This window comes from Dipteris shenzhenensis, chromosome 5 (assembly GCF_047967505.1).
Source record: "Dipteris shenzhenensis isolate YYH24624 ecotype China chromosome 5, Dip_SZ_1.0, whole genome shotgun sequence".
Lineage (NCBI taxonomy): Eukaryota > Viridiplantae > Streptophyta > Polypodiopsida > Gleicheniales > Dipteridaceae > Dipteris > Dipteris shenzhenensis.
The window spans coordinates 35655015-35667618 of NC_141600.1; the positions used below are offsets into that span (position 1 = coordinate 35655015).

Consider the following 12604-nt stretch of genomic DNA (forward strand, 5'->3'; position numbering starts at 1 on the left):
CCAAAAGTCTAAGGATTCCAGTCACAGGTTGTATGTTCCAGCTAACACCCAAGACTAAAGATTGCAGGCAATGTGCACATTTCAGGTCTACGTCCACGAAAATAGCCACACCAATAAAAATGGCTATGAAAGGAGTACAACTCAAACTCAGGGAGTTTGATCCACAAATATCCCGAGGCAAAAGTATCCAGGAAACGTGCAGGGTTGCCGTTGAGTGTCTTGCGGGAGTTAAGCCTCGCCACTCCAGGTTCTGAGCCTCATGCGTGGGGTTTGAACCACAAATGGTTTAAGGCATGAGGCTCAGGGAGTTTGATATCACCTAAGCTTAGGAGGTGCGAGGCTAACACAAGTGCTATTTGGGAACAAGTTAGGACCACCTCCTAATGCCAAGCTTGTCCCAAGTGCTTTAATATGGTTATCACAAGTGCTATTTCCGCCAATAGGGAGAGATGGAAAGAATACTAATATGCCTTGGCACCCTACGGGCCCAAGGGCCTTTGGTTGTAAAGAGAAGGAGAGTGCTAAAAAGGAAAAGGGTTGGCCCTCCCTTCAAAAGGTGACTTGTATAAAAGGCTAAAGTGTTGACCTTGGTCTTCATTGTTGTTTGCACAAGTTTGAATACAAGCTCCCTCTTCTCTTCTAAGAGAGTGTTTTGCGTGTTCTCTTGTTTCCATTGTAGTGCCCTTGTGTTTGTCACTCCATCCCCGTTCACTCTCATCTTCCCTTCTCCTTCTCCCTCCCTTCTCCCCTCTCTTCTCCCCTTTTCCCCTTCCCTCTTTCTTGCAGGGAAACACATTGCAACAATCCGAAGGCTGCTTGAGTGACACTTGCAGATGACTCATGCCTTGCATTGCTCCCACAAGGAGTAGCTTGGAGTGGAGGCTCCATCGACATCTCTCTTCAACATCCCCATGACACATGAGTCACCACCAAGGCCCACACAACATTGAATGCCATGCATGGTTTGGATCTCATTCTATCCCCTAAAAGCGTAATTTTTTGCGAAGTCTATAATTGAGACAACCACATCATCTAGGAATTTCAGAATACACTCCTTAAATTGTAACCCTTGCCATCAGGCTAAATAGTTAGGGTTGACGAAGTGCTTCATTTTTTTTACTCTTCAAGGAAGGGGATGGGTTGAATTTTGGAAGAGAAAAAAGGGAAAGAGGAAATGGGCTGAATTTTGAAAGGTAATGGCTTTCTCTTTTGCTCTAAATTTGTCCTTGTAGTAGGGATTTCCCTTGCAAAGTTTCTCCATTCCCTCACTTTGTTGCTCCTGCTAGTTCCCAACAACACTATATGTCTTTGTGCAAGATATCTCTCCTCTTCTTCTTGTTTCCTTTCTTGTTTGCAACTTCCACATATTCAAATACTTTTAGAGTAATGGTCTTCTCTTGCTTCATTGTCTCCAAGGGGCAAAATTCCAACTTCTTTATGCCACAATCCTTGAATTCACCGAGTAAGAATTTCCTCTGATGGAAGGTTGCATCTCTCTATTTTGGGCAGATCAATGACTCCCACAAATGAGTGGCACCTTCGTAAGTGTGTAGAGTATTCTTTGTGTCACCACTACTATAGACTGTGCATTTACATTCATGGAGTCCAAACTTCTGACTATTCATGAAGTTGAAGCCATCTTTCAAAAAGGACATCTGCACATGGCATTCACAACATGTGTAGCAGTCCTTATTTTGGGCACAAAAAAGGGCTTCAATGATTCAAATGACCTCAAAACTGAATCAGTGTACTCTGGATTTGTTTGTTTGAATCAATGAAAGAGCTTAACCTACCATCAAAAGATATGTGCAATTACTTGTTGGCAATTGCAGACTGCAGGTCTTGATGACTACCGATTGTAGGAGCTCACTAACATGCATAATCCATTGAATGGGCCAACTAGCATTGCACATGATAATTAGCATAAGTAGTAGGTACACCAATAGGTATTGCAGGTGGAATAGGCATTCTGTGTGCTAACAAGTATTATAGGTGCTAACAGGCATTGCAAGTGCTAATTAACATAGTTAGTAGGTGGACTAACATACATTGCAAAGTGCCAATAGGCATTATAGCTACGAATGTGCTAACAAGCATGTGCAAACATGCATTATAAGTGCTAATTTTAGCACACCTAGTGGGGGCACTAGCATGCATTATAGGTGCTAACAAACATTGCATGCACTAACAGCATTGCATATGCTAACTAGCATATGTCAATGGGATATATGGCAGTGCTAATAGGTAGTTCATGTGTTAACAGGCAGTGCATGTACTAACAGCACCACATATGCTAGGTAGCGTATGTCATTGGTAGATGAGAGTGATGATTAGTAGGTCCTGACAAGCACCTACTGGTGCTAACAAGCACTGCATGTGCTAACTAGCATATGGCAATGGTAGATGAGAGTACCAATAAGTAGGTGCTAACATGGGTTGCAAGTGCTAACAAGAATTATAGGTGTTGTACAAGCATTGCAGGTGTTAGCAAGAATTGCACGAGGTAGTAACAAGCACTGAATGTGCTAACTAGCATATGAGAGTGCTAATTAGTAGATGCTAACAAGTGTAAACAGGTACTTCAGGTGCTAACAAGCATTTTGGGTGCTTGCAATTGCAGGTGCTAACAAGTAGTGTATGCACCAACTAGCCTATGATAGTGGTATATGAGAGTGCTAATTTGCAGGTGCTAACAAGCATTGCAAGTGCTAATTCTAGAATTGCAAGTTCTAACAAGCATTGTAGGTGTTAGCAATTGCAGGTGCAAGGCAAGCATCACAGGTGCTCACAAGAATTGTATGTGCTACTTAGCATATATGACAATGGCAAAAGAGAATGCCAATTAGATTATGATAACTCTAACAAGCAAATGGCAGTGGCAAAAGTGAGTGGAAACCAGCCTATGATTTTGGTTTATAGCACATGATGTCCAGTGGCAATCAACATATGACACTGGTAACTAGCATGTCAGTGGTAAGTAGCAAAGTAGGTTCTATCAAGCATAGGAAGTGTTAACTAACATAAGACAGTGGAAACTACCATGTAAGGTTCCAGCACATCAGGTGCTTATACATGTGTAACACCTCATGTAGAATTGTAAACCATTCTCTTAAAACACATCATGTAACACCTAATGCCGTTAAAGCTGAGTGTAGCTACTCATGTAGAAATTGTAAATCTTTCCCTGTGCACTCTTGTCACATCTATGGAACAAGATCATAGGATAATGCAAAAGTGTCCTTGGAAAGATTTAGAATTTCATGCATGTGCATGATACACTTTACTAGATTGTGTCTGAGGCTCGTCGAGAAGGTGCACTGGGTGTTTGATGTAATTATTTCTCCCAACTCTTTTTTGGCCAACATTCTTCTTGTTGTGGGAAACACATGTCTTAGCCTCCCAAAATGAGTGAACAAGTTCCTTTGTTTCATTGGTGATTGGGCTAGTGCGGTGTTGCTTCCAACATGCACCTAATGAAAATAGTCCATTACTATCATCAGCTTGAGCATACAATCTTGATCTTGCCTCATACAAGCTATGCCTAGGCACTTGAAGTACTCTTGAGAACTTTGGTAATGGAATGTGCTGATTCGAGGTAATCAACATAATCAATGCATGCTTTTTAAAAAATAACTCATCTTTGGAAGTTGATTCCTTCATAATGGCCAGTGTTCTGCAAACATTATCTATGAGGCATGCTTGAATATCATCTGTTTCTCTTGATGAAGGGTCACGCAGGGCTTGCAGCACTTGAGGATGTTGAAGTAATGCATTGAAAAGTTCACAGTACTGAGTTCGCTACCGATGTCATGCCATTAAAGAATTTCACAGTTTCATTAACAATTCTCTGCTTCTACAAGTCTTCAAGTCCATGTACAACAGCCTCCCTTGTGCGCTTGTCTCTTGCCCTCTACTATCTTTTCTTTGCAGCTTCATATCCCCTTATAATTTTGTCCCGTATTGTTGGTTCAATGGAGTTTTCCATGTTGCCGTGCATTGATTCACCTCTTTGGTACTCAAAACTAAACCCCAAACCTACAATTAAGTGCAAGCTAAACTAAGTAATGCTTTGAAAGACGAACATATCAAAAGAATCCATATACCATATTGGACCAGCTCCATAATGTGAAGACAAAAAGGAAAAGAACAAGTGGAAGCATCAATCTCTGGTGAAGTGTGCTTGCAACTTATTGCATACATCTAGTGCTCCTAAGTGGGAATTTGTTATACTGCCTCCTTCTCTAAATGTCTCAGTTCTTTTCCAAGATTTGTGCAATTTGTTACAGCATATACATAAACTATACAAATGTATGAATTGTCTCTATTGTGAGGCTCCCATAGTACACAATCAATGCACCTATATGGAAACTCTGTATGTGCTAGGGACTTTAGATCAACCCTTTGTGACCTCTTGGGTTCTTTTGCCTTTAAAAAAAAGTGACAAGTCTATGTTATACAAACTTTCTCCTTTAGGAGATTATAACTATTCATTGGTTGCATTTTACAGCCTATATTATGTCAAAGTGTGGTGAATCCCAGTGAAAGAGTGAACAATGAGACAGTCCAACTATGGACTTTTTCCTTTCACCTTGCAAGAGCACACAAAGATGGTCCAAATTTTTATTTTCTTTGATGGCTATTTAAATATTATTGGGGGCTAAACCTTCACAAAATGTTCAACCATTTTAGCAAGCAAAAAAGATAAGGGAGCACGAGTTGCGGCAGCTCTGTTTAGCATGCTTACCAAGGCTTCAAGAAAGGTTGCTTGTGAGGCAGTCTATCAAGGCTCACATCCTACACGATTGCAACCCCTGAAGCAATTTGTTGCCCATTGCTCTGCAAAGTGGTGAGACAAGGAGAAGGGTAGAAGGGTGGAGGGTGTGGCAGCCCGACTATCCCTTCAATGTGTCATTTGAGGGGGGGGCGAGAGCCTTCAATGTGTCGTTTGAGGGGGGCGGGAGAGAGAGAGAGAGAGAGAGAGAGAGAGAGAGAGAGAGTACTGCAAGACATTAAATTCTCATGATGGAACAGGCGACTCCTTTGTGTGTGTGTGTGTGTGTGATTCCACAAAAAAAAAAAAGTGTGTGTGTGTGTGTGAGAGAGAGAGAGAGAGAGAATCCACGTGGGGGATGAACTTGTAACTAGCATTCAAGTTTTTCCTCACTTTACAATGTGCTATTCAATGCTGCTTTCTTAGCATCGTCCATGTTTTTGAGCGGGTTAACATGCTTCCACCGCTAAACCAAGGAAGCCTTCCAAGCTCATCCTCCAAAAAGGTAGGTGAAGGGGTGTTGTCCTATGTGACTTAATAGGAGAGAGGACCTCAGACACTAATAGAAATAAATTGTGGCCGACACTTGGCAGATTGATGAAATTTCATGCCATCTACACTGATTGGGTTTTGAACCCACGCCACTTCATCTACGAGTTTTGCTTTAGCCATAACACCACTCAAAAATTAGTGGCATGTTTGGGCAACCCACAATATAAAATATGGACGTCGAGTGGTGTGAACCATAGCACCCAACAACCATTTAGTTTTTCTCTACATGACGAGTAGGTGGGCCATCTCTACTAAAAAGTTAAGGGTGCAAACACTAGCCCCTTTACCCTAGGGCTATCCTAGGCCTGCTAAGAGCGCATCCTTGCAACACGCTTTATGCATGTGCTTGGTTTGTTCCCATGCTATGCCTAGTGAAAATTGTTGCCCACAATTGGCAAATCCAAGCCTCATTGGAGATGGAAAAATGGTCTCTCTATCCTGGAATTTTAGGGCTCTACCATTTATAACCAATTGAGAGGGAGCTACTCACAACAAACTTGATGGTTGTAGCCAATTCATACTTCCTTGAATCTTGCTCGTAAGGCCCCCAATACATGTAGAGAGCAACATGCATACTAGCAGGATAGGATAGCAAGCTGGGGAAACATCCTCTAAGGGCCTATTTCCCCACAACCCAAATGCACGCATTTGGGTAGAGTGCTCGTGTTTCTGCAATTCACATGCATTTCTTGTAAGTGGAGGCAGTGCTTGTTAGAGCAACTGGCAATGAGATGGAGCTCAACTGAAATTGAAGGACTCATTTCACCACCTAGGTGCCTAGCCAATGGTGGCCTTGAGTGTCATTGTCAAGCCTTCACTCCCTAAACATCTACAGCTCTACCTTTTGATTTTCACCCTCTCCTCTCATAGTTCTTAGGCCTTCACTCGACTCAACGCCCTCGAGTTCTCCTCCTTGTGTGTGGCTTGATGTCCCTGGCTAGCATCCTGCCACCTCCGTCTCACCGGGTGGCCCTTGTGGAAATAGGCCCGAGGAGCAACTCCTCGTGTCATGGCTGGAGCTGGGGAGGCTGCTAGATGGGCAACTACCACAACCACACAAATCTTGTCCCGACGCTTTAGACTATCAAACCTTCATTGAATTACTCCCTACTACATCGCTTGCAACCTATTGAGCCAGTTGAGCATAGCTTCACAGACTGCAACAAAGGCACCTTGAGGTTGTAGAAGAGGCACTTTCAGATGTAAATGACTACTCCAGTAGGTTCAACCAAGCCATAGCAATGGAATGCTTGGTTGGAATTTGGAAATTCTAGGCAGCTAGGCCAGCATTACATCGCCAGGAAAGTTACTGCTCTTAGCATTTCCTAGCCATGGGGCTATGAAAATGTTCTGCCACCATTGAGGCTTAGTGAGCGCCATTGGTTGGATCACTAACAAGCCGTTCCCACGTTTTGGAAAACCAAGCAAATCTGCAAGGAAATGCTACTACTTGCAATGTCCCCTTGGAGTTTCGGTGCCAAATTCCATCATATATATGCCCCAACGGAGAAAAGAAATCTCTCTCTCCGTCTGAGCATTCTTCATCAGTGATTCACTGCGCGTGCAAATCACATGCCCAACTAGAAATTTTTGCATCTATGAACCAAGCTAATGCGCAGGAACCTTGGCTGACAATGGCCAACATTTGCCACTGATCGTAGCATTTTTGTAGCCGTGGTGGTGGGAAAGCACTCTAAGGGTGTGTACACGCTGCAGGTGCGCAAGATGGAATAACTGCATCTAGAAGGGGGCGAGCAATCTTGCGCGGCCATGAGCGTGGGGGCATGCCCAAGGGAGCGTAGGGGCATGCCCAAGGGAGTCCAAGTGTGAAAACACCCTAAAATGCATGGGGAGGTGCTCTTCTAATCCTACAAGAATAAGCCACCAACCGCCGAAGCCTTCTTAACACTCCGCCTTATGTAGCCACCTTCCCTGCTTTTATGATTACAGATTGCCATGCCTTTCTTTTGCTTTTGTTATGGAATGCCATATCCATTCCCTTCACTCTGACATCGCCTGTAAGCCTCTACAATAGATGCTCCTCTCTCCTCCATTAGTGTGTTAATTGGTGACCTCTCGATCCTCGTGCATTTGGCCCTCCTTTGTTGCTCTCTGTTCGCACATCAGATTGAATTTGGCCTCTGCCACCCCTTTTCACGTCTTTGAATTCCTTGGTTATAGCTCCTTCCCGTTTGTAGCTTACTTTAGTACATCGTTGAATAAGCCGGTTTCCTGTAGCCACCAGCTGCTTCTTTTGCAATACTGTGCCCTTCTTGAACCGGTGCCCAGCTGCTCGCTCCTGTAGTCCCTGATGCTGCCGAGCTGCCCGCAGATTATTGGTTTGATCAGAGGCTTCCGAATTTGCACGGTGCTGCGAGTTTCTTTACAGAGCACGACTTCTGGTGGTAGGGTGTCGCGACTTGCTACCGCTGCAGTGTATTACTCGTCTAAATACGAGACCCAGATGCGTTGGCCCTCTAGCAGATGCGATGGCATTTGAATAGCGCCTGTGTCCGTAGTCCATCGTTGGACGAGAAAGCGTGGAAGCAGTTTGAAGATTGAATTCACGTGTCGCGGGAAATGGACACATAGCAGGAGATTCTTCTAGCTTGTGATGGATTGGCGTCGGGCAAAGTTGCAAGACGGTAGGAAATTGGAATCGCTCCAGTTTGGAGAAAGGACGGACTCCGGAGTCTAAATCGCAGCGCTACTTCTGCGGTCAAAAGCAAGGAAGCCTTCCACGTTGAAAAGGACCGAGGGTCACAGAACCGCTGCTTTCAGGTTGTGCGGTCAAGGCAAGCGAAAGGAGAGCGACCTGGCTCAAAGGACGGAGAATTGCAGCAATTGTTGATGTTGATGCTTTTCTTGGCACGGACCTGCAAGAATTTCGGTGGGGGAAACAAGGAAGTGGAGGGATGTGAGTCAGCTAAAATGGCGTGCAGAGTTGTGAAGGAGACTCGAGAGGGTTGATAGGGGCAGCGGTCCGGTTATGAATTATGATTTTGTTGAGAACATTGGGAAGTGGTGAGGGAGCTGTCGACAGTCAGGCTAGACTGAAAAGATGAGAGTCACGGGGAACTGATCGGAGAGGAATTTGATGAATTCGAAGTTGGCGCGTGATGGTTAGGGGAGTTAAAAGCCAACAGAAAGTTTGTACAAAGACAGAGGAAAGTTCAATCATTCAAAATATAGAAGAAGATTTTAGAGGAGAAGATTAGAGTTCAATCAGAGATATCTACAAGACGTCGTTCTGTAAGATTTTCTTTCAACTTTGTTCGTGGTAAGATCAAGTCTAGAAGATGCTATGAATTTAAAGGCTTTTAGATGTGATGGACATTACAATTTTGCATGCGAAGTCGAGTCCAGCACCTCTTATTAATTAAAGCTCGCAGTGATGGAGATTGCAAAGTAGCTGGGCTTTGAAGTTTCTGCATTTTTTTTTGATTCTCGACTAAATTTGGATAAGACGTGATGAAAGGTTGCAATTTTTTTCGCATTTTTCTGCAGGGTACATGTACTACCACAACAAAGTTCAAAGGATTCCGTTGGGATCGTTTGATGAGATCAGTAATCGTAATCTGCAGACCGTGTGATTTTTATGCATGGTAATGTATGATTACGCCAATCTTAATCTGCATGTAATGTATGATTGATTGCTCACGTAAATCTAGGTGGTAAAATCCTCGAATCATTAGAAACTTGATTGAAATTTGCAGGTTTTTGTAGACAGTTTGATCGAAATTTGCAGTTTGTTTTACAGCAGTTTGCACTCCTTCATTGTATGATCTCAGGCTCGTAGTTTCTGTTCTAGCATTTCTGTAGCATTCCATTTGAGTTTTACTGTTCTCTCCTTGATATCAATCCGTCAACGATTTCATTGCGTCCTCTGAAGTAACGATTTCAATGCTCACTCTCAAGGAACTTCCAGCTTGAATCGTACAAAATCTACATTTCCGTTTATCCCGTCATCTTTTGATGTGATTGATCTACTGATACGAACTACGGCAATCGCCAATTTCACATTTCCGTCAATCTTTGCATCACATCTACTCATCTACTGATATGAACTCCTGCAATCTTACTTGGCCGTCCATTTTTGCAGCTAAAGCAATCCGACAAAATTAGCTGCGTGCTTGCGGCGAGCATCATCAGCGACAATGAAGAGCTCCGTGCTTGCAAGAGCATCACAAAAACCAGCTGCGTGCTTGCGAGAGCATTATCAGCAACAATAAACCGCTTGGTGCCTGCAAAATTACATTGCAAGAGCATCATCGAGAGCATCACAAAAATTAGCTCCGTGAGCTTGCAAGGTTATCTATCATCAGCAACAACGAACAGCTTCCTGCTTTAAGAGCACCACAAAAACAGCTCCGTGCTTGGCTGTTAACAACTAACAGTTTCGTGCTTGCAACAGCATCACAAAATCAGCTCCTACAGCTCAACGTAGATCGAGAACTGATTCAAATTTACATTACCATCTCAGCTCGAACGAGCTCTATCGATATCAGCATGCGGCGCCCTTCGTTTCCTGTCTCCTCCCTCATCATCGTCTTCGTCTTCTTCTTCTTCCTCTCATGGATTCCTCCTCGACCTTCGCTCGCTTGCCCTGACCGTTGCGGCAGCACCATCGTCCCTTACCCCTTCGGCCTGGGCACTTGTGGTCGTAAAGACTTCCAGCTTTCGTGCAACCATCGCACCTCGCAGCTCCTGCTTTGGCTCAACTCATACGACTTCAATGTCCTCTCCGTCTCCCCGCAGACCATCCTCATCGACCCTCTCCGCAGAACCGCTTGCGGTGAACCCAACCTTAACTTCTTCTCCTTCAACGGAACCAACTACGTGATCTCTCGCGAAAACGTGATCATGATGTACAACTGCAGCAATGTTACTCGCTGCGACTGCGGTGTGCATTCTGAGTTCGCTAGCGCGCTTACTCTCGAGAGGCCTTACGGGTGCCCCTCCTCTTACTGTTGCGGCTTCCTCCGCCGCGACAATCTCACAAACTTGATGCGCAGCTACGGGAATTGCACAAGCTTTGTCAGCTGGGCGGTTCAGTTCAACCTCCCCAATCGGACGTCGCCGCTGAGACTGCAGGTTCAGTGGGGGTTGGAGCTCCTCGTGGTGATTCCAGGGCCCTGTTCCTGTGCTAGCAACGCCGATTGCTATAGGATATTGCAAGGGCATACTTGCCATTGCAGAGCAGGTTTCGTTGGCGATGGCTTTGCGGGCGGTGAAGGCTGCTATTCCAACAGTAAGTTCGATCTGTAGTTTGCGCTATTGTGCTAGTTTCTTTCGGATCTTCTGTTTCGAGGCTGCGTTTCAAGTTTTGTCAAGTTTGATTTGTCTTCTCTCTCACAGCCTAGTTCTCTTCTGGCAAATCTGTGCAACAGGAACGTCTTGCAGCCGGGAATCTTTAGTAGGCTGCCCGAAGAACGTCTTTCTGCTTGCAGCTGGTGACCAATCCCTTTCCAAGAAGCTTTTCTGTAATTTTTTGTGTGTTCATTAGATTCGTTCTGAACTCTTCCTCTCGCAATGCAGGTGTGATGGCTGGCACGACCATCATCGTCGTCTCTATCGTAGTCTGTGCTTTGAGAAGAAGGAATCGCCCATTGGGGGAAGCTCAGAGCAGAAGAGATATCAAACAGATCGAGGGACTGCTATCTAATCACCGCGTTACGAAAGTCTTTGCGTACAAGGACTTGGAGAGAGCCACGAAGGGCTTTTCTGATCACCACAAGCTTGGCAATGGAGCTTTCGGAACAGTTTACGCAGGGAAACTCCACGATGGCACGCTGGTTGCAGTGAAAAGAATAAACTATCGATACATGCAGGGGATTCAACAGGTTGTAAATGAGGTTCAGGTTCTATCAGCAGTGAAGCATCCGAATCTTGTGCGCCTGCTGGGCTGCTGTCTCGAATATGGCGATCCGCTTCTCGTGTACGAATTTGTACCCAATGGCACCTTGTCCGAACATCTTCAAGGACAAAGAGAAACTCGCTTGACATGGCCTAGAAGGGTCAGCATAGCCTTTGAGACCGCGCAAGCTCTGGCTCACCTTCATTCACTTAGCCCTCCCATCTATCACCGAGACGTGAAGTCCAGCAACATTCTTCTTGATTTCGAATTTACATCCAAGGTCGCGGACTTTGGCTTGTCCAGACTCGTGTTGACAGACGACTCTCACATCTCCACGGTTCCTCAAGGTACTCCAGGCTATCTGGACCCCGAATATCATCAAAACTTTCAACTCTCGGAGAAGAGCGATGTGTACAGCTTTGGGGTGGTGTTGGTGGAGATAATCACTGCCATGAAGGCTGTCGATTTCTCACGGGAAAAGAGTGAAGTAAACCTGGCTAATCTTGCGCTCGTAAGGATAGGTAATGGAACTCTAGATGAAATTATTGATGAGTCTCTGGAGGCATGGAAAAATTCTCAAACTAGATCTATGATTCAAGTAGTGGCAGAGATTGCCTATCGTTGCCTGTCATTCGATAAAGATGCTAGGCCTACTATAAAGGAGGTTGCCCATGAGCTTGAGTACGTAAAGAATGAAACCAAGAAGATCAGAGTGCACAGACAATTATCAGAAAAGTCAAAAAATCAACAATGGAACACGAAAAGGGAATGTTCTGCGAAAATTCGGGAAGAAGAATCGGTAAGCAATGACAGCTCCTCTAATAGTGCATGAACGGCAAGAGGATGGCATGGGTAACTCAAAATCACAGCCAGGCACCTGCTCTGAAATTTTGGGATTTTGGCAGCTTGAAAATCTGTTTTTGATGAAGACTGTGGTGCGTTCCCCATGCTGTAAACTGAACCCTGATCCTAGAGCATTCTTCGGAATAGTGAAATATCACATATGACAGTACCGGAGATGCTCAGTGCTTTGTCTTTCCTTAGCCTAGGGGAACCCCTATACACATAGGTTTGTCTCAACTCTTATAAGGAATTGCCTTACAGCCAGAACTATATATTGTCAAAATTATATGTAAGTGATATATTCGATCTTTCAAGCTCATGGCTATCAAGGATCACAATCTCGAAGTGTGACCCAGAGAGAAACACGATGATGTCTTTCCTCATTATCAGATTTATAATTGTGATCTTGCTCAACTTGCAGGTCAAAAGCTCATAATAAGGTTAAGAATCACCTGCAGGGAGAAAGTCAAGGCTACCCTGCTTGTGATACATGTTTGATGGATGCAGGGACGTCTGGGTGTGGGAAAGCTTTGTCACTCACAAAGAAAAACCCGTATTTAAAGTCCAGAGACATGTTCGAA

The 12604-nt window shown here is 44.4% G+C and overlaps 1 protein-coding gene across 1 annotated transcript; it reads left to right on the top strand.

Annotated features, from left to right (window-relative positions):
- Positions 1-9726: 9726 nt before the first annotated feature.
- Positions 9727-12300, top strand: LOC147901951 (wall-associated receptor kinase-like 14). Its single transcript, XM_087375184.1, has 3 exons — positions 9727-10574; positions 10714-10776; positions 10862-12300. Exons 1-3 carry the CDS (start codon positions 9833-9835, stop codon positions 12010-12012), a joined length of 1956 nt encoding a protein of 651 aa, XP_087231310.1. The 5' UTR covers positions 9727-9832; the 3' UTR covers positions 12013-12300.
- The last annotated feature ends 304 nt before the right edge of the window (positions 12301-12604 follow it).